The sequence below is a fragment of the Anneissia japonica genome, unplaced genomic scaffold (assembly GCF_011630105.1).
Source record: "Anneissia japonica isolate Jap-2015-1 unplaced genomic scaffold, ASM1163010v1 scaffold3845_len455572_cov173, whole genome shotgun sequence".
Lineage (NCBI taxonomy): Eukaryota > Metazoa > Echinodermata > Crinoidea > Comatulida > Comatulidae > Anneissia > Anneissia japonica.
In genome coordinates, this window is record NW_022728625.1 from 381502 (window position 1) to 404078 (window position 22577).

Here is a 22577-nt window from a genome sequence, read left to right on the forward strand (position 1 = left end):
TGTGCTTTATAAATCTTTATTATTATTATTATTATTATTATTACTATTACTATTATTATTATTATTATTATTATTATCATCATCATCATCATTATCATTATGTTAATAAAACCTACCTTAAGGAGAACTTAGACGATGGAAAACGTAGAGAACAATTAGGAAAACGACGTTAAGGGGGAAATAATACAAAATATATAACCGGTGTAGAAGGTAGCTCAGACACGAATAGACCCTTAAGGGATAAGCACGTTACTGTACGAGCTAGTCCACCCTGTACGCTTTAAGAATTCGGTATATAAAGTGCTATATAAATAGGTTACATTACATTACATGAATATTCATTCTTCTAAATATGGTTATCACTTACATGGTACTTTCGACCAAGGAATCACTGTGTCATTTAATCTCCAAGTCAAATAATGTTTAATAATTCCACTGTATAACACAATCATAATAATTAATCGGTGACAAACGCAATAACTTTATGTAGGCCTATATGAATCAAGTTGGTTTATAGCTAGCCAACCTGATAGTATAATTTCGGACCAATATCGGATTGTCTTCAAGGGCTATAATGATGTAGGTCTAAGAATATGAAGGAAAATGATTTTTTTTTAAATTTCCTTCACATCCAACAGCAAGCACACGCGCCACGTACAGGCAGGGGTAGCGCCAGCGGGGAGACCGGGGGAAGCCCACCCCTCCCCTCCTCGGAGAGAAAAAAAAATCACAATTCGTCGGGGGCGGGGGAATGTATTTTCTACATATTTGTAGACCCAAAATCGATTAAATAAGCCTTTACAAACCCCTAAATTGTCATAATTTGTTGTGGGCTTCGCCCCAGTGTAATACTTTCGAGAGACTTTGAACGACGCCCGACCACGCACACTTTTTTGGTCGGGGAAATCCCCCGCCCCATCGGGCAAATCCTAGACCACTGCGTACAGAATCGAACAATTCTTTATAAACTAAATCTCTTATTGAGGCCTGGGAGAGGAATTGTTTTTAGTCCTACTGACCCTGGGATTAGGCGCAAGCATCTTAACCCCTAAGCTATTCAACTCCACTCAATATTATGAGGTATATCGGCAAATTAGCACGGGTATGTCTGGCAAAGATAGGGCTTAATGGTGGGATTACAGTACATTATGAATTGCCAATAGTTTAGAAATTATGTTAAACTATAGAAAAGGTGCGAAGTCATGTAATATGTCAAATCCATGTCTTATCACCTTTGATAAGACACTAATGAATCCTGAATAGAATAGAATACAATAAAAATTAAACTTCTAGGATTTTGATTATTTTGAACGAGCCAACGAATGAACGAACGAACGAACGAGTGAAGGAGTGAGCGAATGAGCTTGTAGTTGGATGCTTGCCCTACAATCCCATGGTTTTGGATTCAATGAATGGTTCTAGATAGAAAGATCAGCAACAACAACAAAAACATTGAAATTTTTCACATGTAAATGCGTCTTTTATTTAGAGCGTGCTGTAGTTCAATATAATAACATTATAAATTACTTATTACTATAATCGCTAGGCACGATTTGCATCCCTGTAAACAACTTGCTTTTAATATAAATTCTGAGTACACGCTTGCATAAAATTACCAGTATCAGTATTGACACATCCCCATTTCCAGATTGGTACTGACTTGACTCTTAAATGTACATTTTCAATTTATAATACTAAGTAATGTTTCGTGTTGTCTATTAAATTTACAAAATAAACTATAAAATATATATTGCTATTTTCATGTTCCTTTGCTTGTTAACACTCTTCAATTTGATCAGATGCTCATATATTAAAGCTTCTTTAAATTCAATGTTCTATTGTGATTTTATAAACTCCTTGTTCTTATTCGTTGTCTAGAAATGCTTAACATACTTATGAAAATGGATTTGGATACATCCACTCAAATGGATAATAAAATAAGTTTCCGTCAATCGTCAAACAAAATGGTGTACGTATGCGAAATTTGGTTTGGTTTGATTTGAAATATCATTTAATCGTGTATTTACGGTGACGTCCTTTAGCATATTGATCAAAATAATAGCCAGGGAAATTGGGCACATAATTCAAGATAGTGTTTCAAAATATCAATTTAACAATGAAATAGTTTAGATTATTAACTACCTTCACAGACCTAATCAAATCAGATTTTGCTAATTTACAAGTAAAACCTAACAATGCGAAAGCCGTTTATGGGTGGGCGAATATGCAAAGTATAGAAACGATATCTATATGCATCTGTGTTAATTTTCGAGAAATATACAATTATATTTTTATCTAAATTTAATAACTTACTTTATAATACAGAATAGACAATTTTAAAAATCAGCTCAACGAAGACAATCTATATTAATGAAATATTAATTTACATTAAGTAGATTTAATAAATGCGACAAAACAGTACAGAAATCTCAATATAAATGCTTTCTAAATGAAAATACGCATTCGTAAAATGTGACGTACGTCACTTGTCAGATACACGGTAAATTCATAATGTAGGCCTACGATCTAGGTAGGATTAGAAGCATTGACTACTATTTCACCAACCTTTTGAGTTTAAAGTGTACATCAATCTTTCAATTTTGTAATTGCTGCTAAAAGGTAAATCAACTGTTATCCTCAATTAACCTCGGACACCTCTTCAGAACCAAAGATTACCGGTTGGCTCAATATGAACGCTTTTCTCGTGCAAGGATGCGCTAAAATGCTGATATATTAATCTTTAACTACATTGTTTCCAGGTCAATTCGGAAATTAGATCACAAAAAAAAGACTCCTATTAATAAATATCAGGGGCGGATCCAAGGATGTCCGAAAGTGGGGGGGGAGGGGCGAAAGTGAGGGCCGGTCGCGGCTATACCACCCTAGACACATGAAATTTCCGGAATTTTTTGCTCCCAGCTCCATGAGCATTACAAAAAGAACTTTTTTTTAAAGGCATGGCATTTTGTTTGTTTTGTTGCTTTGTTGTTTTATTTGTTTATAAGATGGACTTTTGTCTAAAATAAAGGAATGAATGAATAATAATAATAATAACAACAATAATATTAATGATAATAACAATAATATTAATAATAATAATAATCATGATAATACTAATAAAGATAATAATAATAATAGGCCTATAATACCACATTTATCACTGTATGAGCCTAATTAGACTGACATTATTTCACAATGTTTAAAATATGTTTAATTGAATGCTAATAAAGAGTGTTGTGTAATAAAAATGTAACATCGTCTTCGTGCATAATAACGTATATAAAACACACCGATATTGTGGAGTGTGTCTGTAGTATGTATACTAATGTATTTCAAATGTAAAATGTATCAATGTAATAACAATCTACAGCAAAGTATCAATTTATCGATGTTGTGAGATCTAACTCGTTCTCGACAAAAAGTATTGTAAGGACGGAATCATAACTTGCATAAATTCGCCGAAGTTGTACTAAGGTTTGGTGTCGGGCCGCCGAAGCTGTATTAGAAATAGCCTAACTGTATCAGTATATCGAGTCAGGCTGTAAATTTAGCAGCAATCCTTTTTCATTTTCACGTTGTTGTTATACAGCAAACCGCTGTCATTGTCTGTGGATAAAAAAAATAAAATTAAAATAAGCTAAACTGGCTTAATAATTTAATCGGAATAGGCCTAACTTAAAAACTTTAATGGTAAAATATACGAATAAGTTAAGAAATGTAGCTGGATTGTTATATATTTTGCTTGTCTGGTGATCCCAGCGTCCTAAGCTCAAACTATATAAAGAGTTCTGCTTTATAAGATTTAAGATTCAAATAGAAACCTGGTATATAGAGCAGATCACGTGGGATGTTAATAAATAATGTTAGTAAGCCCCAAGGTTACAATGTTGGTGTTATTGTAACAAATTGTTAATTACAATAAAATTGTATTAATTAATTCAAACATTATAATAACAACTGTACCCCTAACCAAATAGTTCAAATAATATTTGCACGTGTGAATAAATATAGGCCTAGTGTTTATCATCATGATTAATAGTGATGATAATCAGGACGACGACGATAATGATGATGAAGATGATTAGGACGACGATATGATGAAGATTATGATGATGATAACAATGACTACGAAAACGATGATTATGTTGGTGATGGTGATCATGGTGATGATGATGATTAAGATGATGACGAAGGTTGTGATGATGATAGTGATTGTAATGCCGATGATGAAGATGGTGACGACAACGATAATAATATGATGTTGATGATAGTGGTGACGACGCAGAAGTTGCGATTAGGCTTCTCGACCTTGAGGTCGGAAGTTTGATCTCGCTGTGCACTTCGCTTGTGTCGTTGGCCAGGCACTTTACCTTCGGTTGTCTCTCTCCACCCAGGAATACAAGTGGGTACCTGGTAGGCTTTAACACAAAATTCGCTGATTACAGCTGCAACATTATGGAATTCTCCCCAGGGAGCTGAGTATGTGTTCCATGTGCCTTATCCAATGAGTGTAATAATGTGAAGCGCTTAAAGGCCTTGTTGGCATATTATTGTTGTTGTTATTGTTGTTGTTATTATTATTATTATTATTATTATTATTATTATTATTATTATTATTATTATTATTATTACTGTATTATTATTTGAACAAGGACAGTCGTGATGCGCAGTGGTGGCGCTAGGAATTTGCCGAACCAAGGGGCCGACGAAAATAAATCCCTGATAGGGTTCACGGGGAGAGTTTTATGGCTTATTATGTTCCAAAATGTGCTTTTAGACCACAATTTTAGGGATTGGCAATCAAAATAAGGTTATTTTGGATAGGTAAATTAATATTCTTTTTTTATTTTTGATCCGACGACTTAGTCGTTTGTCGGGGTCCCGGCCTGTCGGACGGGGGAGGGGGAAAATGTCCTCCTGGCCCACTGGTGCCACCACTAGTGATGAGGATGGTTATTATGATTATGATAAACAAATGACAAGTATTATGTGAGAGCTTCATCTTGATGGTGATATTGTTATTCTCATTCTTGATTATGCTGATAATGACATTTTTTTAAAACTAAAACCAGTATTCTTCCTTTTTTTACACAGTGAGAACGAATTTGTCATTCCAGTGTTCGCTGCACAATCTACTCCACACATTGGTGGCGCCAGACACAAAACAACTGGACTGAAGGAAGTTGCAATAACCAGCCACAATCTACCATATGGGCGTCGATCGGTGGGGACAGAGTGGACACGTTCCCCACCCCCTCCATTTTCCAAAGTACCTTCCAAAGTAGGGGGGACACCCCCCCCCCACATCTAGATGTGTATAAGTAAGGGGACATCATATCAATTGTTTCTTTCCCCATCCCCACTATTCACCAATCTTCTATAGCTAAAACCCCACTTTTCAAAGCGAGTGGAAAGAACAACAATTACGAATGACTGTAATAAATTTTCTGTTCACTCGTGCTCTGTTCCAAGTGCGGTGCGTAGTTGTTTTTACATTTCGTAACCATTTCAGTAACCATCCATCGATTTTATGGGTACAGTGGCGGACATAAAAGATATTGAGAAAAAAGAAAATTCTACTCTAAGTTTGAGTCTGAAAGTGCCATTTCCGGCCATCTAGAGGTGCCATAATCATAAATTTTCAGCCCTAACCATGGTGGGGCTGGGGCAGTATAAAATCTCAACATGCCAAAGTCCCTCTTTGAACCTCTATTTCAAATTCCTCGATCGGCCACTGGGGTGCAACGGTTATCAGAGCCTACATGTATTGTTAAAACAATGTACTGTACATTGTTACAATTGGAAGCGTGTAAACCTATTAGGCCAACATTATAACAACTTAAGAGTGCACAATTTACTGTATACTATAAGCGATTTATTCATTTTGTATATTATTACGACCCGTATATGCTAGTGTTAATATTATCTGCATACATAAATTCCTGTTTTTCCTAATTTGAAAAATTTATACTTAGTCAATTGAATTTTATATAGGCGTTATTAAATAATAATTATACAGCCTTTGACACAGATAGGTCTATCTATTTGGACTTTATTTAAGTAGTGATAACGTACGTTTACGAATTCCGATGTTACGTTGACGCAATCTCGTGATAATGATAAATTAAGCAAATCACCTTTATGTTTGTGAAATAAAAATGCTAATGTTTTATGTGCTTCCTATCTCCCTAGGCGGTAGTGTTTCCACTAACAATAGTGTAGTCGCAATACTGCTTGTACAAAAGTAAAATTCAAAAAGAGTAAAAATATGAAAACCCTTGATTGATTTTACAAGTAGTAAGTACAAGAAGTACTCTCTACATGCAAAGAGAATAATAGAGTGACTGTTTTAATTTTAAGTGGGCATGATCATGATTACAAGGATAAATTGAATTGAAAACTTGTTATGATGAGTATATCAGTGGCAGATTCAAGGGGCCCATCTGTCCCACCCTCCCAATTTTTTTCAAAATTTAAATGTGGAGAGAAAAGAAAATTATATTCAAATTGAAGTCTGAGAGTGCCATTTTCGGCCAACTAGAGGTGCCACTGATCATAAATTGTCTTACCTAACCCCCAACCATGGTGGGGCTGAAGTGGTTTACACTCCATCTGTAAAAGTCCCACCCTGGGCCCACTCTATTTCGCCGGGATCCGTCACTGTATTTTAAAAATGTAGCATTCGCAATCAACAGTTAGTAACTCGACAATTACAGAATGACACGATGGCTAGAGAGAGTGGAGTTGTTTTTGGTCGTGAGAACAGGAACTGATCCCAGGACACGCATTTAACCCCTTATTAATGATGAAGATTAATTTTATTATGATGATGATGATAATGGATGGATTGTGGCTGATGGGCGCGAAGGTGAATTGGGCCTAGGGGATTCGATGATTAAGTGAGGGGCGCTATCTCGCAAAATCAGGTGATATCAGGTGATAACTGCTTGAGCTTAATTTTTTTGCTCCAGGGAAGCGCGAGCTGTTGATTTTGGGGCGGGGGAGGTGGAAGGCGAAGCCCCATCCCCTGGACCTCTAGCTACGCCACTGATGATGATGATGATGATGAGGATAAAATGTGATCAAAACAATAGAGATGATGATGAAGGTGATATTGATTTTTTTCTTTTAAACTTTACTTACACTCCCAGTTGCCTGCATTAACCTCTACGGTTTTCATGCCAGATAGACTCTTAATCGAATCCCACATAGCTTTACTGATGACCTCCCAGGTTGCACCATGATCCTTGCTGCGCATATAGCTGCGCATGTCCTTGTGAATGCCATAGAGTACACCATTGGTTTCGTCTGATCCAATCACGTTGTGCACGTACATTGGAAGGGCTAATAATACCAAAAAAAATATTTATAGGCTACATGTTCAAATATTTATTCATAGGGCTAGCTAAAACAAGTCTGTTGTTTTAATTTCATTATTAATAAAATATATATTTTAAAAAAACAGCAACAATAACACCAACAATAATAATAGTAATAATAATGAAACTGATAATAATAATAATAACATCAATAATAATAATAATAATAATAATAATAACAACAATAATAATAATGAAAATAATAATAATAATAAAAAGATAATAAGAATATTAAGAATAATGATGACAATAAAAATAATAATAAAAATAAACTGCTACTACTGCTACTGCTACTACTACTTCTGCTACTGCTGCTACTGCTACTGCTACTGCTGCTGCTGCTACTGCTACTACCACTACTACTACTACTACTACTACTGCTACTAATACTACTACTACCATACTACTACTACTACTACTACCATACTACTACTACTACTACTGCTACTGCTACTACTGCTACTACTACTACTACCACCACTACTACTACTACTACTACTACTACTACTACTACTACTACTACTACTACTACTACTACTACTACTACTACCACCACCACCGCCGCCGCCGCTGCCGCTGCTGCTGCTACTACCGTTAGTATTGCTGTTAATGTTGTTTCTGCTGTTATGAATATTATTATTGATATTGCTCTTCCAGCGGCTGTTACTGCTGGAACAGGCAGAAATTATAGAGGGCGCTATTTTATGTCAGTTAGGTAAACTGATAAACATGAATAATGGACTTCCCCTCGTGAAAGAGGTGTTCGGTTCAGTGGTGCATCGACCAACTGGTATCGACTCTCGAGTAACCTGCAGTGTGTGTGTGTGCGTGGGTGAAAGCTACGGCGCGGCGTAAATCAGTACTTAAGATGCTCGGAAATGGCACTATTTATGTTTCTAAAATGTAATGAAATTTACATTATTTCCAAACTATGCTACGTCATGTTACGTTTTCATGAAATTATGCATAGCATAATTACATAATAATACAAGCTACGGGGTTCCAAATTATACCAAAAAGCATAATTACGCTACGAATGGCCACTATGATACCAGCTGGTCGATATGCCAATGAACTGTCAGCATGCATATTCATGTTTATCAGTTTACCTAAAATAACGTCCTTTATAATTTCTGCCTTAACTCTATAGGAGAAAATAATCCGGGCGGGCGAGTAAGACGTAAGTTTTTTTTCCTTTCTTTACAAAGTTTTTTGTATTTTTTATTTCGAAAAACAAAAGAAGTCCCGTGCTCAAGGACATACAAAAGCACATAACAACAAAGGACATAAAAAATTTAAAAAAACAACAAAAATTTTCCGAAAAAGTTAATGTACATGGTACTAAAACTGTCTCTTATACACATCTAGATGTGTATAAGAGACAGTTAGTAACTCGACAATTACAGAATGACACGATGGCTAGAGAGAGTGGAGTTGTTTTTGGTCGTGAGAACAGGAACTGATCCCAGGACACGCATTTAACCCCTTATTAATGATGAAGATTAATTTTATTATGATGATGATGATAATGGATGGATTGTGGCTGATGGGCGCGAAGGTGAATTGGGCCTAGGGGATTCGATGATTAAGTGAGGGGCGCTATCTCGCAAAATCAGGTGATATCAGGTGATAACTGCTTGAGCTTAATTTTTTTGCTCCAGGGAAGCGCGAGCTGTTGATTTTGGGGCGGGGGAGGTGGAAGGCGAAGCCCCATCCCCTGGACCTCTAGCTACGCCACTGATGATGATGATGATGATGAGGATAAAATGTGATCAAAACAATAGAGATGATGATGAAGGTGATATTGATTTTTTTCTTTTAAACTTTACTTACACTCCCAGTTGCCTGCATTAACCTCTGACAATTTTTATAAACTACAGCATGTTTATATTTATAAATATATTATAAACACAAGTGTTGGTCATAAATTACGAATAAAATTGATTTTGTACGAAAAAAATGAGTTTGAAGTGTCAATTTTGAAATGATGTCATTGGTGACCGACTTTGCCAAACTTCATCCAAGCGCGAAATCAAAACAAACACTGCGACGGTGGCCTAGTGGAGGAAGAAAAGCCCGAACTTCTACCCTAGGCTGTTAGTATATTACATAGTTTCCCGAGTTTTACACAATATTCCAGTAAATTGTGTTGTAGGGGGTTATATAGGTGCACACGAAGTAAATATTTTACGTTACCTAAAGATAGTAAAAGACGTTGTTGAGTTAAATTTGTCAATTTTACAATTCAAATTTTCATGGGCCGGATGAGCACAAGTCAAAAGAATTCGTGTGCTCACTTCGTGGATGATCACTTCATGTGGGCTTGCAGTGCAAACTAGGCCTAGCTCTGAGAGATCTTGCTGTGTCTAATAAAAATCAGAGACGATCAAGTCCAGTGAGAAAAAGAATCCATCCAGGCTAGGGCCTGAGGCCTAGTACGGCAAATAAAACAACAAGTAGCCTATGCTATGTACCGGGTTTCGGGATCCTCGCATTACTTGTTTACTTGTTTGTATCCCAAGAGTCTTCTACAGTCTATAAGGCTGCCCTAATCAATGATGGGGATGAGGTGGTCTTAACTTCCCTGGCCCCTCTAGCCTATAGGCCAAGACCTAATTCAAATTTCCAGTTGCAGTTGTTAATTTACACGTGCTGCCATTTTTTTCCTGTTTTGATTAGTAGTAGGGCCTAGGCTAGGTCTAGCCTGGTGGGCCTATCTATGTCTATGACTGTAATTCAGTAAGTAATATCACTTACATACAGGTACCTCTCATTGTTTACGGCTGAACATCTTTTAAACAAATCTTGCAAAAGTCCGTAGGCCAAGGCCTACTAGGCCTATAGTACCATATTTAGCGTAGGTTGTTTGTTTTTTTGGTTTTAATTGCCTTTTTTACTGTCTTCTGTCTGGGCCCTAGGCCTACGCAGCAAGCAAAAAAAAATCACATCCCATTATTTGGTTGATGATAAAGCAATCTTGAATTTGCGGCGGTTTCGGTAAAAGATGCTGAAGGCCAGGGAGATCGAAAATTTCGCCTTCATGGTTCAAGTTTCCACAAAGGCCTATATCTACCTAGGCATATCCAGGTCTTTGTCCTTGCGCTATGAATGACTGAATAAAAAATACGTTTTCCTGCTAGTTTGCATTGCAAGCCCACATGAAGTGATCATCCACGAAGTGAGCACACGAATTCTTTTGACTTGTGCTCATCCGGCCCATGAAAATTTGAATTGTAAAATTGACAAATTTAACTCAACAACGTCTTTTACTATCTTTAGGTAACGTAAAATATTTACTTCGTGTGCACCTATAACCCCCTACAACACAATTTATATGTGTAATATTGTGTAAAACTCGGGAAACTATGTAATATACTAACAGCCTAGGGTAGAAGTTCGGGCTTTTCTTCCTCCGCTAGGCCACCGTCGCAGTGTTTGTTTTGATTTCGCGCTTGGATGAAGTTTAGCAAAGTCGGTCACCAATGACGTCATTGAGTGACCTCTTTGTTTCTAAGGTCTTTCAAAATTGACACTTCAAACTCATTTTTTTCGTACAAAATCAATTTTATTCGTAATTTATGACCAACACTTGTGTTTATAATATATTTATAAATATAAACATACTGTAGTTTATAAAAATTGTCAGAATAGGTGGCAGAGGCACTTTAAGACGTAAGACGTAAGTTACTACTACGTCTTACCAATTGGAGAATGCTCAACATTTTTATGTCATTTGTTCTTTTCTAATCATTTGGTCCATTCGTACTAGAACATTTGTTTTTATATTACATAGACCTCAAACCTTATGAGAACCATAAAAAAAAACCTAACTCGCTAACAAAATACTTGTTACAAAAAATCATGTAACTAAATTAGATATGCATGTTTCATATTTTTTTACAAAAAAAATATGTAATATAATAAAACAAATTCTGGTATGTATTGTTTTCTGAGAACTATAACAAGGACATATTAAGTTAAAAGGATATTCGCCTTCAATGTTGTTGTTTCTACATATACATACGTTCTTGTTTTTTTTTTTTTTTTAACTCATCTACCCTTCTCAGTTTCTAAACTTAAAAAACCTTTTTGTATATTATTGTATATTATTAGGTCATTAAGTTCTATTTTTATAAAATAAATATATGAGTAATATTATATATAGTACGGTAATATAGTAATATATAATATTTTCAAAAGATTTTTGTTTTGCAATATCTGATAATCTTAGTCTAAATTCATTCATAATTTTTTTTTTATCAACTTGTTGATATTGCCATACATAAACAAATCCAATTGTGCAATGTCTTACCTTTCCAGCGACCATCTGGTGGGTCATTCTGTACGTAACACGCTGGGACAGCCTTCGTCGAGAGTCGTCCATAAACTGGTCCACAAGCAAAAATCACGTTAGCACTATTCGTGTTCATTTTTCTGGTGATGATGAAACCTCGATCATAGTAATCTATCGGATATAAGGTAAATAATTTATGAAATAAGGATAGTCAGCATAGTTACAAGTACAGTTAATTGATTTAAGGTGTAGTCGTTTTAATATATTCTATGGGCATACCAGACCTGTGTATTTATATTAAAACATTATTATTGTATTTCAAATTTGTAAATGTACCAATTTTGATAACTGTCCCATATACTATCCTATTCCCATCGGAGTACTTTTGAAAATTGTCACATATCCTATCCAATTTCATCAGAGCAAATGAAAGAAACGGATCACACTCAGTTCACAGCCAAACACTTACCTGAAACTGGGCATTCGTCAGCATTGCTAACGCATACTGCGTGATTTCCTTTCTCGCATTTATAAGCACCAGTTACACAGCAGTCGCATTGATTAGAACCACCGTCATAGTGACATGAACACGTCTGATTTGATGCCCATTTGCTGAATTTGATCACAGGCTCTTTTGCAGGGTTTTCAGCTGGCTTGTCTAAAAACAGGCAAATAAGGTGTTAGCAGACACCAGCAGACATTTAAATCTTTAACTGACTGTAAAGGCGTTCGATTATTTCTCTTGTTTAGTTATTTTGATAGTACCCCCTCTATTATTGAAATATAACCTTAGGCCCCCTTGGCAACCCTTATTGAGAGGAAGAAAGCATGGACTAGACCTATGATGAAGGGGAAGCACTCCCATGTTCTAGTTTTTAAGTTAATGTTTAGTGTTCTTTGATGACAATAGTGGTAAGCATATATTATGTTCTAGTTTTATGAATCTGTATGATATTTAGGCAGTACTTATGCATAGGAATTACAGGCTCAGAAACGAATAATAGCTAATATAATAATCACACTGAGCATAGGCTTAGATAACACAATACAGACTGACTCAGGCATATGCTTATTCTTAAAATTTATTCCATTTTATTATAGTTTTCACCGGTTATACGAATAAAGTATGCCGATGTCCTAAAGCAATTGGAAGAAGTGTATTTTGTAGTAGTACCTCCGGTTGGACGCCGGCATACTGACATATACATGTATAGAGACCACAAGGTGAGGGTATATCTAAACATAAATAATCATAACAGCTCCATAAAGATGATGCATCAAGCCAACCGAACTTCCGCGTATTACATCCCCGGTGACTATTGAACATCTCAGGCTTATGAGGCTGGGCTATCGAAGAAAATCCAAATCAATGCCTACATGAAGAGGATGTGTGTGAAGGTAACCGTATTCTTGGAAGATGAAATAAAAAAGGAGTGATGAATTTAATAAATGAAAAAGCAGAATGGAATAACGGAATACCTTGAGAACTATCTAAAACAGCTGAAATTAGAGGTGTTCGACAAGGAGGAATCCTGTCTACTCTTTATTTATCATTGAATTAATAATTTATGCTGGTAGAAATAAAAACGAACAACAGCAATGGTATCGAAATTGGAAAGTTCGTACAAATAGTGAGATAAGAGGATGACGCAGCAATGCTTTCCGATACTAATAGAGGACTACAAAACATGATGATTTGTCTATATGAAGCAGGCAAACGATAGGGAATGAAGGTCTACGGAAAGAAGACTAAAGAGATAAGAGTGTCAAATGGCAGATCAATAATTGATTGATCAACATGCATAAATACATGGTGATTTCTCCATTTTCGCAGATGAATGCCGACGTTGTGTTTAATCAATAACGGTTTATTGAATATATATCTGAAAATCTTTAGAGAAGTTTGACCACCACTCATTTTTCATTCTTCGCAATTCCCGTTTTAATGAATAGCACTGATTCAGGTGCTTCTCATGAATTGCCTGTTTTGATTTTAGTAGTTGGTTAATAGTCATTATTATCAAATATTATCTTTATGGTTCTTTACTATGAATAATCTAAGTTCTTTTAAGCTCTAGCTGAGTAAACTGGATCTTTGATGTTCTCCAATGTGCCATCAAACTCACGACTATAGAGCTTATTAGGTAAGTATTCTAGTACATCTGAATGCTTAAATTTAAAAACATTTGGTAATTTCACACCACTCTTATGAGGATTATTTACATTTATAATGTTATGCGTACATACATGCAAAGTATTATGTGCAGGTATGCAAAAGATGTTAGGGATAAGTTTTCTTGCTCTATTAGACAAATATACAAAATAAGCAATTTGTAAGTTGTATAGTTATGTCGTGGGTCGTAACAAATAGTGTTTGGGTGTAACCTTACTCATACGTAGAATGCCTAATTTATACGAGATTTCATGTTTGAATGAAAAGTAATTTACTTACAGATAGATCAGGCTATAATTGAGATAGGTGCCACTTAGAGAGGTAGAAATCTCATATGGTTTTTCTAGACCAGTTTTTTTTTTTATGGGGAATCAGAATATTTGAGGTAAAAGGCCTGTAACCTAAAACCTTTTGCGTGAGAGCGCTTTTTTCAAAATGGCCGCCAAAATCCAATATAATATGCATGGGGAAAATAAGCATTTAAGAGGTATGTTTGAGCACATTTTGTATATGTAATGATGAGAGTAAATTATAACTAGCTATAGTTATCAACGAGCATATAAAAAGAGGTAACGCATGAGGGCGCTTTTCAATCTGGCCGCCAAAAAACATATTTGTAGGTAAAATATACGTTTTAAAAGGTATGTATTTAACCAGATTCTGAATTAGTGATTGCGTGAGGTATGGTTTGCTTGTAGTGGTTCTTGCCAAGTAATTGTTACTGCATTACTTTCAGAGATGTGCCTTAATCGTCAGGATCACTCATGTCACTGCAATCCTTCAAATTCATTATTTATGAATAGTTCTTGGACATCGTCGGGCATCACTGTATCAATCCATTATGTTTCCATTTCATCATTCCATCCGTTGTGTAAGCTATTATCATTGACAAAATCATTTATGTTTGCTGATTTCCATTCTTTAGCGATAAAGTTTGCTCTAAGGATGTGAAGATTTAGAGTCTGCTGACATGGTGGCAGCAATGCTATTTCCGTGATCTTGTTGTATCTGGTAAACTTTCTATTAAACATTTCATACCTTGCTCAATTTACACGAAACATACTCTTCCAGCTCCTCAGACAATTTTTGTGATGGAACATCTGAAGCTCCAAGTTTACAAAAAGTGGCAACAAACTTTGCCTTTGCTTCAAGAACCTTCCAGCATGTGCGTTTCCCCTTACGGAAGAAAACTGAGTTGTAATCATTACCTGTGAAAACATGGAATCCAATAAAGGATGATTTCTGCGCTGGTGTTAAGTCAATCTCAATTAATTTGAATAGCTTTTGGTATTTTCCTGTATTTGTGTCAAGAATGACCCTCTCTGCATCGTCAATGAAATGAGATAGTGCAATGACTGCATCAATAATCCGTTAATCGATGTTGTTATAGGCGGCAGAAATGTCTCAACGGTCTTCTGTACCTTTAGGTCAGCAACCCCGTTTTTCATTTGCATTAGCCATCCTGAAAGCATAGGCAGCATCTGATCACTCGATGCCAAGATTCTCAAGATACTCAATACAAGGATTGTTGGATTAGTTTTTGCCACTTCGTTTTTGTCCACTTCATGCCGCATGTTGCTGAAAGAAAATGATGCAGGTTCCTTTTTAGAATCAACTCTCCTCTCGGTTTTTCTGGTTGGCAGGAGTGATCCCCAGGTAGTGATCTGCGCTTATCTTTAGGCACTGACATTCCTGTTTGTTTAACCAACTGTATTTGTATCAGTTTCTCTTGAAAGACAACAGTATTTGTTATGTCACGCGTATCCAGGTTTATATTGAAATTATCGCCCAGAATACAGTCAGAACTATGTCATCATTGACTGGCCTGATTGTTAAACAACCACCTTTGGAGAGTTCTTGAGCAGCTCATGCCTCTGCCGTCTCAATACTGCAGACAACTTTGTAATCCATGCAGTGTCCAAGATAGAAAAGGATCTGAATGGGTGCCTTTTGACCAGTAAGATTATGAAGCCCAAGTCCAACTAGAAAGTTCAAGTTTTTTTTTTTTTAAATTTAGAAGTGGTTACAATATTTAAAAGTTACAATTTCATAATTAATAACGCACAATAAATGTTAACTGTTAACAAAATACGGTAAAAAGACAGGGAAGAAAACCACAATTGAATTAAAAGGTCGCATTAAAATTAATAAAATTCGTAAATTGAGTTAAAACACATCACAGAAAAGTTAATTAAATATTGGATTAAAATAAACGGGTGTGGGGGGGGGGGGGAGAAAGGACAAGATACTGCAGGGGGAAAAGGAGATACCATTAGTGGGAATCGCACAAATAGTTATCTGCAGCATAATCAGTGAACAAGTAATCATATGGCATCACTAACGGAAAGTCGAGATAAACGCATACATTCAAAGATCATTCAACATGGCAGTAAGATATGGGATTGCACTATTGGCATATCTGTTGACTCTATATTTTGGTAGTTGGAACCTGTGATTCTTTCTTAGATGCATACTATGATTGGATTGGTTTTCAACAAACCAATGAGGAAATGAGTTTAAACTGTTAATAGCAAACCTTTTACAAGTGTTATTTCTCCTCTCACTCAACTTTTCAATATCAAGCATATCAAGCGATTCATCATAATTGATATAATCGTTTGCTAAGATAATTTTACATGCCCTTTTTTGCACATGCTCTATGGACCTAGATTGATCAACAGTTAACCCTGAATGCCATACAGGGACGGCATATTCAAGTGAAAGTCTTACGTAACAACAATATATTGATACTAGGTCTTCCATGGGCACGCCAAATTTTCTTAGCCTACACAACATATGGAGATGTCTGCTACCTTTTATTAATTATTAATTATTTTACATTTCCGCCTCATTTCATATCGTCTTGAATCCACACACCCAGTAGTTTAGTTTCATGTACAAATTCTGTGGTAGTATTATTTATCATAATTAAATCTTGATGAGATGGGGATTTTCTGAAAGCAGAAATTGATGGATTTGCATTTCGATGGGTTTAGTTTAATTTTATTCGTTCCGGACCATTCAATTAAATCCTGAACATCATTGTGGATTGTTGGGTTGCTATTGTTGTGACAGAGTTCTCAAATGCTTAAATCATCCACATATTTCCAAACGTTACAGGTTGAATTGTTAAGGGCATCATCAATTAACGCAAGGAAAATAATAGGGCCCAGTTTTTTACCCTGTGGCACTCCACATGTGAGATTTACACTGTCGGAAAGCACACCTTTGTAGCGAACTCTCTGTGTTCGGTTAGAAATAAAGCTAATTATCCATGGGATTATTTCAGACCTACAGTTAAGGGATATTAATTTTGGAATAGCAACAGTGTGGTCTACACAATCAAAGGCTTTACTAAAATCTGTGAGAACAAGTTTACCCACAGATTTGGATTTGTTACTACCTTCATAGAACATGTTCAGTAGGTCAGCCAGGTAATGTGATGTGGAACGACCCTTCAAACTCCCATACTGATTTTTATGAAGATTCTTTTCAATATCATTTAGAAGCCATCTTGCAACAAAACCTTCGGATACTTTAGCGAAGATAGACGTTATGGTATTGGTCTAGGTTTATCGATGTTAACATGCCCTTGGCTCTTTTGGATTAGGGCAACAATGGCGTCTTTCCATTCATAGGGAACCTTCTTTAAGAGAGGAGTTAAATATATCAGTAATTGGTGTACTAAGTTCACAAGCAAAGTTTCTTAAAATGCGGTTCGGCAGGTTATCTGGACCCGGGGATTTGCCGATTTTGACCTTCTTGTGCTCATGATACATCTTTCATTCTTCAATTTGGGGCACTAAATTTTCTGGGAGAAATGCTGGAAGTTCTGCAGTAGATAACATTGGTCTACTTTGGGATGTCAATGCAAAATAGGGCATTGGTGGCGTTTCCAATACTTGCAAAATTCGAATTAGATATGTCTGGGACACAAATAGTAGTTGGTGTTTTTACTTTGTTGGCTAAGAGTTGAATACCTGTGTGCCATTTACTCGGTTCAGATGATTTAAGGTTCTTTATTCTATTTTTATAGAATAACTGCTTTGCGGTCTTGATAGACTTCAATTCTGGACACGGTTTTTATAGTAACGCCAGGCCATTGATTTTCCCGATTATGCAAGTCAGGGGCGGATCCAGAGATGCCCGAAACCCCGGGGGGCCGAAATTTGGGCCGATTGAGACAACAATGTCCCAGGGGGTCCGGGGCCTGCCCCCGCAAAATTTTTGTGTTCTAGACGCCCGAAATTAACATTTGAGGCGTTGTGGGCTATCATTTTTTTCTTTTTTTCTTTTTTTACCTCCCAAAAGGGGGCCGGGGCCGGACCGCCCCCCCCCTAAATCCGCCCCTGCAAGCGCATGTTGTCGCTTATTAATCAGTGATTTTATTTCAGCAGAGATCCAGGGTTCGTCCAATTGATGGACTTTCGTAGATTTAACTGGAAAGTAGATGTCAATGGCAGGTTTGACCTTATTATCATGAAATTTGTTCGCTTTTAATTGTGTTTTCGTTTCAGTTATTAACTCCTTCCCATGACTGATTCGTAATCCAATTGCCAAAACCCTGTATTTCTGATGGTTTAATGGGTCTTGCGATTCTTTTTAGCACTTTGTTCACACAAGATTGTTTGCTAATAGGGCTTAAAACTACACAGTTATGGTCACTGGCCCCATTGGGGAGTGAATAGTGGGAGGTTTGTAATACTGCTTTAGATTCGTGATTATCAAATTAATCAAGCGTAGCGTTTCCTCTTGTGGGCTTGTCAACAAGTTGCTTGAGATCGTGCGCTTGACAAACTGGTTTGATTTCTGTTCTGTTTAGGTCGCCAAGAACAAAGTAACCAGCTTCTGGATATTTAAGCTTAAGCGTATCAATGGACTGTATTATGTGATCAATTAGCAACTGCTCGTGAGGTGAATTCGGCGGTATGTATGTTGCGCATATGATTAAGGATGATATATTTCGAGGAAGTCTTTTGGTCGTGCAAAAATCCAAATACAATCGAGGTCGTCTGGTTTAAGTTGCGTGAATATATTTCTGATTTCACATACACTGCAACTCCCCCTCCTTTTTGACGATCGATGGATTGTATATTATAAATATCAAATTCTTTAATCATTAGCATTTCGTTTGGTATGTTTGTCGTCTGCCATGTTTTAGTAATTATTGCTATTTCAGCTTTATGGTTCATCAATACGATATACTACTGACCTTGCATTTGTCATAAATAAGAATGGTAAAGCACCAGGGACTGTGTTAATGCTTCTGGTAGGCAGTTTCCTGGTTGTTGTAATATAATGTAAGTTTCCAATATAAATTCCACGTTCACGATGGGTATACGACCTGTTAGTGTGAATTATACGCAATTTTATTTTCCTTGATTTACGTCTTCCACTCTTGCATCCACGTTTCGCAACTTTAGCAATTCGTAAGGCTTTAAACGGTCCCATATTTCTGATCTGAGATTTCGTCTGGTTTGATCTCTGATGGCTAGGAGAATTGAAGCTGAATATCAACACATTGTATGTATTAGGTAACAGGTGCACGATGAGGGAATCCCAAAACAAAATAAAAATCCATCAAACAGTAACAAAACAACGAAACATCACCACAAATACAACACAACCGTCCACCAAACGAAAAGAAATTGCGCGATGAGCGGGTAACGAGTAAACCATTCAGTTCGTGTCCAGCTAGCTTGCCACAACAATGGGTTGTAAATTTACATACACATTGTCTTACCATTAATTTCAAGATGATTTACATAAGAATAATGGGACGTGTATTACCAAGCTAGGCTCAATGATACCAAGTTGCATTGATCCGTGATGCTGATAGTCGCCTGGTTTGCCTGGCTAAAGTAGGTACGGTTATGGATCGTCAGGCCTGCGTTACGGGCCACACAAAATTCACAATCAACAGACAAAAATGTGAACACTTTGCCTTTTGTCACTCCATGAATCAGGCAATTTGAGTGGGAACGCACAAGAAGTTTGACCCTTTCTTGATTGGGATGTTCTCGAGATTGCAGAAGGATTTCCAAAAATCTTGAAACACCATTTGGAATTCCCTCCTCCTGTTGTTCTAGAGATGGTGGCCAAGATAGCGCGGGTAATTCATACCTATGATTTTTTTTCTTTAAGATATTTAGCAGCAAGTTTGATGATTATTTCCTTGTTTTTTTTATTGTCGTCGTTTCACTCAATCACCTTGTATTGATGATAATTTGAGGTGTTATGCCATAAATATTTACAAATTTGATGACATCTGCAAAGCAACTCTCTATTCTTTGCTTTAATTTACTTCTGTACCTTGTATTACCCATATGACCATCATCATATATTTTATGAACTTTCACCATAGATACTGTCTGATTCAGTGCAATTACAGTTTCTTCTAAATATGCCTTCACAGCTTCAAAATCACCCTGAGTTTCTCCACTAGTATTTGGGATATTATCATTACTTTCTCGTACGTATGAGGTGTAGAAAGCATCAAGAATCTGAAACTCTTTGGCAATTAGGTCAACACCTCTTATATGCAGCAAAAGGTCTTCGTCATTTACTTTCTCAGTCTGTTGTTTGATTTTTTTCCTCTGCTGCTTTTGTTCTCAGCAAGCAACAGGGCATGCTCTTTCCCTTAACTTTCTTTTTCATGCATTTGCAGAAGAAACAGTGCTTCGGAAATAGTGATGTTGTGTTTCCTAAACTTCTTTATCTACTTGTCCTTTGCTTAGTTACATCCTCTACACAACCCTCCTCCTTTTCTGCTGTAGAAATAAATAGGGTAAACTTTTTGTAACATGGAGTCATATGAACACCAGAAATACCAGTCTCAATTTCACTGGGAACAGTTGCACATTGCTCTGCATGCCAATTGTTGCCTCTCCATTTCTCTCGAAGTGTCTTAGCTTCATTTATCTTGTTGAATGTTTTTTCGTTCAAAGGCACAATTGTACTAGACTTAGCTTCTGAAGGGTAGTGGACGACACAATGTAATCTTTGAAATGTGATTTCATTTAATGAAATTGTGCCATAAACCTGTGTAACAATTTTAAAAAAAATAACATTGGCATACTACATACTTGTGTGTATGCTCCATCATAACGCAAGCTTAGTTTGTAAACTATTCGAAGGGAAATACAGTGTACAGCTTTATCAACTTTGTCCAAATAAGCAGTATTTATGGCTTTATCAACTTTGGCCAATTAAGTAGTATTTGATAGGTGAAACTTTGGCAATGGTAATGGAAAAAAGCAGGATAACAGGATTGCATATCATTCAAAATAAATTATGTCATACTTGTAAGAACCACATCACAGACCACATGCAAATTATGGGTCTGAGCTACCTACAAGAGCTACATACAAGACCACATGCACAGCATGGGTCTGAACAAGGCCAAGGGGACAGCCCACACATGCATAGGCATAGCCTAGACCTACATACATAGGCAATCAGGCCTACAATGAGCAACTACATCCTGACAATAACATACTGTTTTTTATTAGTCTTATTAGTAAAGGTTTCCTAAGGTTACATTTATCATAAATAAAACAAAATAAACATTTAACTCACCATAATATGCATTGTTGTTGAGAAAAAAGTTTCTAAACTTCCATCCAATCACATATGCTCAAAATGCTGCCATCTATGTCAATATTATGGAGACCCAAAAGGGTCATTCTAATTGATTTACAATATTAGAAGCACAAAAATATGTGAATTTTTAATTTTAACTACCTGTTAAAACCTTTACTTTGCATTTAATTGATGGCAAGATACATAATGTGCTATATATACCGTACTATGTGTTTGCAGGACCATATTGTAAAACAGCGGTAAAGATCTCGCCTGTATAATGTTATCCTGCCTAAATATGTTTTAAATAAATAAATAAAATATATAGGGCCTAATTATAAACTTTTGCTATAAAGGAATAAGACAACTTATCTGGTCATTTCAGAAAGCGCCCCCACTTCTGACCTTCTCAAAGGTTTCTTAACTAAATTTAGAAGTTTTTCAAAACAAGTCCATAATCTGGTCAAACTTATACATTAAAATGTATATTTGACCTACATATATATGGTTTTTTTCAATTTTGGCGGCCATTTTGAAAAGCGCACTCATGTGTTACCTCCTTTTACATGCTCGTTGAGAACTTTAGCTAGTCATAATTTACTCTCATCATTACATATACAAAATGTGCTCAATCATACCCCTTAAATGCTTATTTTACTCATGTATAGGCCTATGTATTATATTGGGTTTTGGCAGACATTTTGAAAAAAGTTCTCTCACGCAAAAGTTTTCAGGTTACAGGCCTTTTACCTCACATATTCTGATTCCCCATAAAAAAAAAAAAAACTGGTCTAAAAAAACCATATGAGAATTTCTACCTCTCCAAGTGACACCAATCTCAATTATAGCCCTGTCTAAGAGCAGTTAATGGAGGACATTAAGGGTATGTTCACACATACGGCGTAAGAATGGCGTAGCTTACGCCGGCATAAGCTAATCCACGGATTGAAATTCGCGTTCGCTATATTAATGCTGGTGTTAAACTATTAGTAGTATAGGCCTATGGGGGAATAATTTTTAGTTTTAAATAATGTACGGGTTCTTAACCGTAGTAAAATTAACAGTGCATCATTAAAACTTTTAAATCCGTGAATTGTTCGAAGTGAACTTATATGATTATTGTATTTTAAATGAACAATTTTACTTCTGA

General features: G+C 36.2%; 1 protein-coding gene across 1 annotated transcript in view; it reads right to left on the reverse strand.

Moving 5' to 3' along the window:
• Window positions 1–1452: 1452 nt before the first annotated feature.
• The window catches only part of LOC117114433, a 31454-nt gene continuing 10329 nt past the window's right edge, over window positions 1453–22577 (reverse strand). The window contains exons 6-9 of the mRNA XM_033258098.1: window positions 12143–12331; window positions 11692–11844; window positions 7144–7344; window positions 1453–3606 (exon numbers count right to left, since the gene is read on the reverse strand). Coding sequence (XP_033113989.1) covers window positions 3548–3606; window positions 7144–7344; window positions 11692–11844; window positions 12143–12331 — 602 coding nt within the window. The 3' untranslated portion in view covers window positions 1453–3547. The remainder of the gene's footprint in view (window positions 3607–7143; window positions 7345–11691; window positions 11845–12142; window positions 12332–22577) is intronic.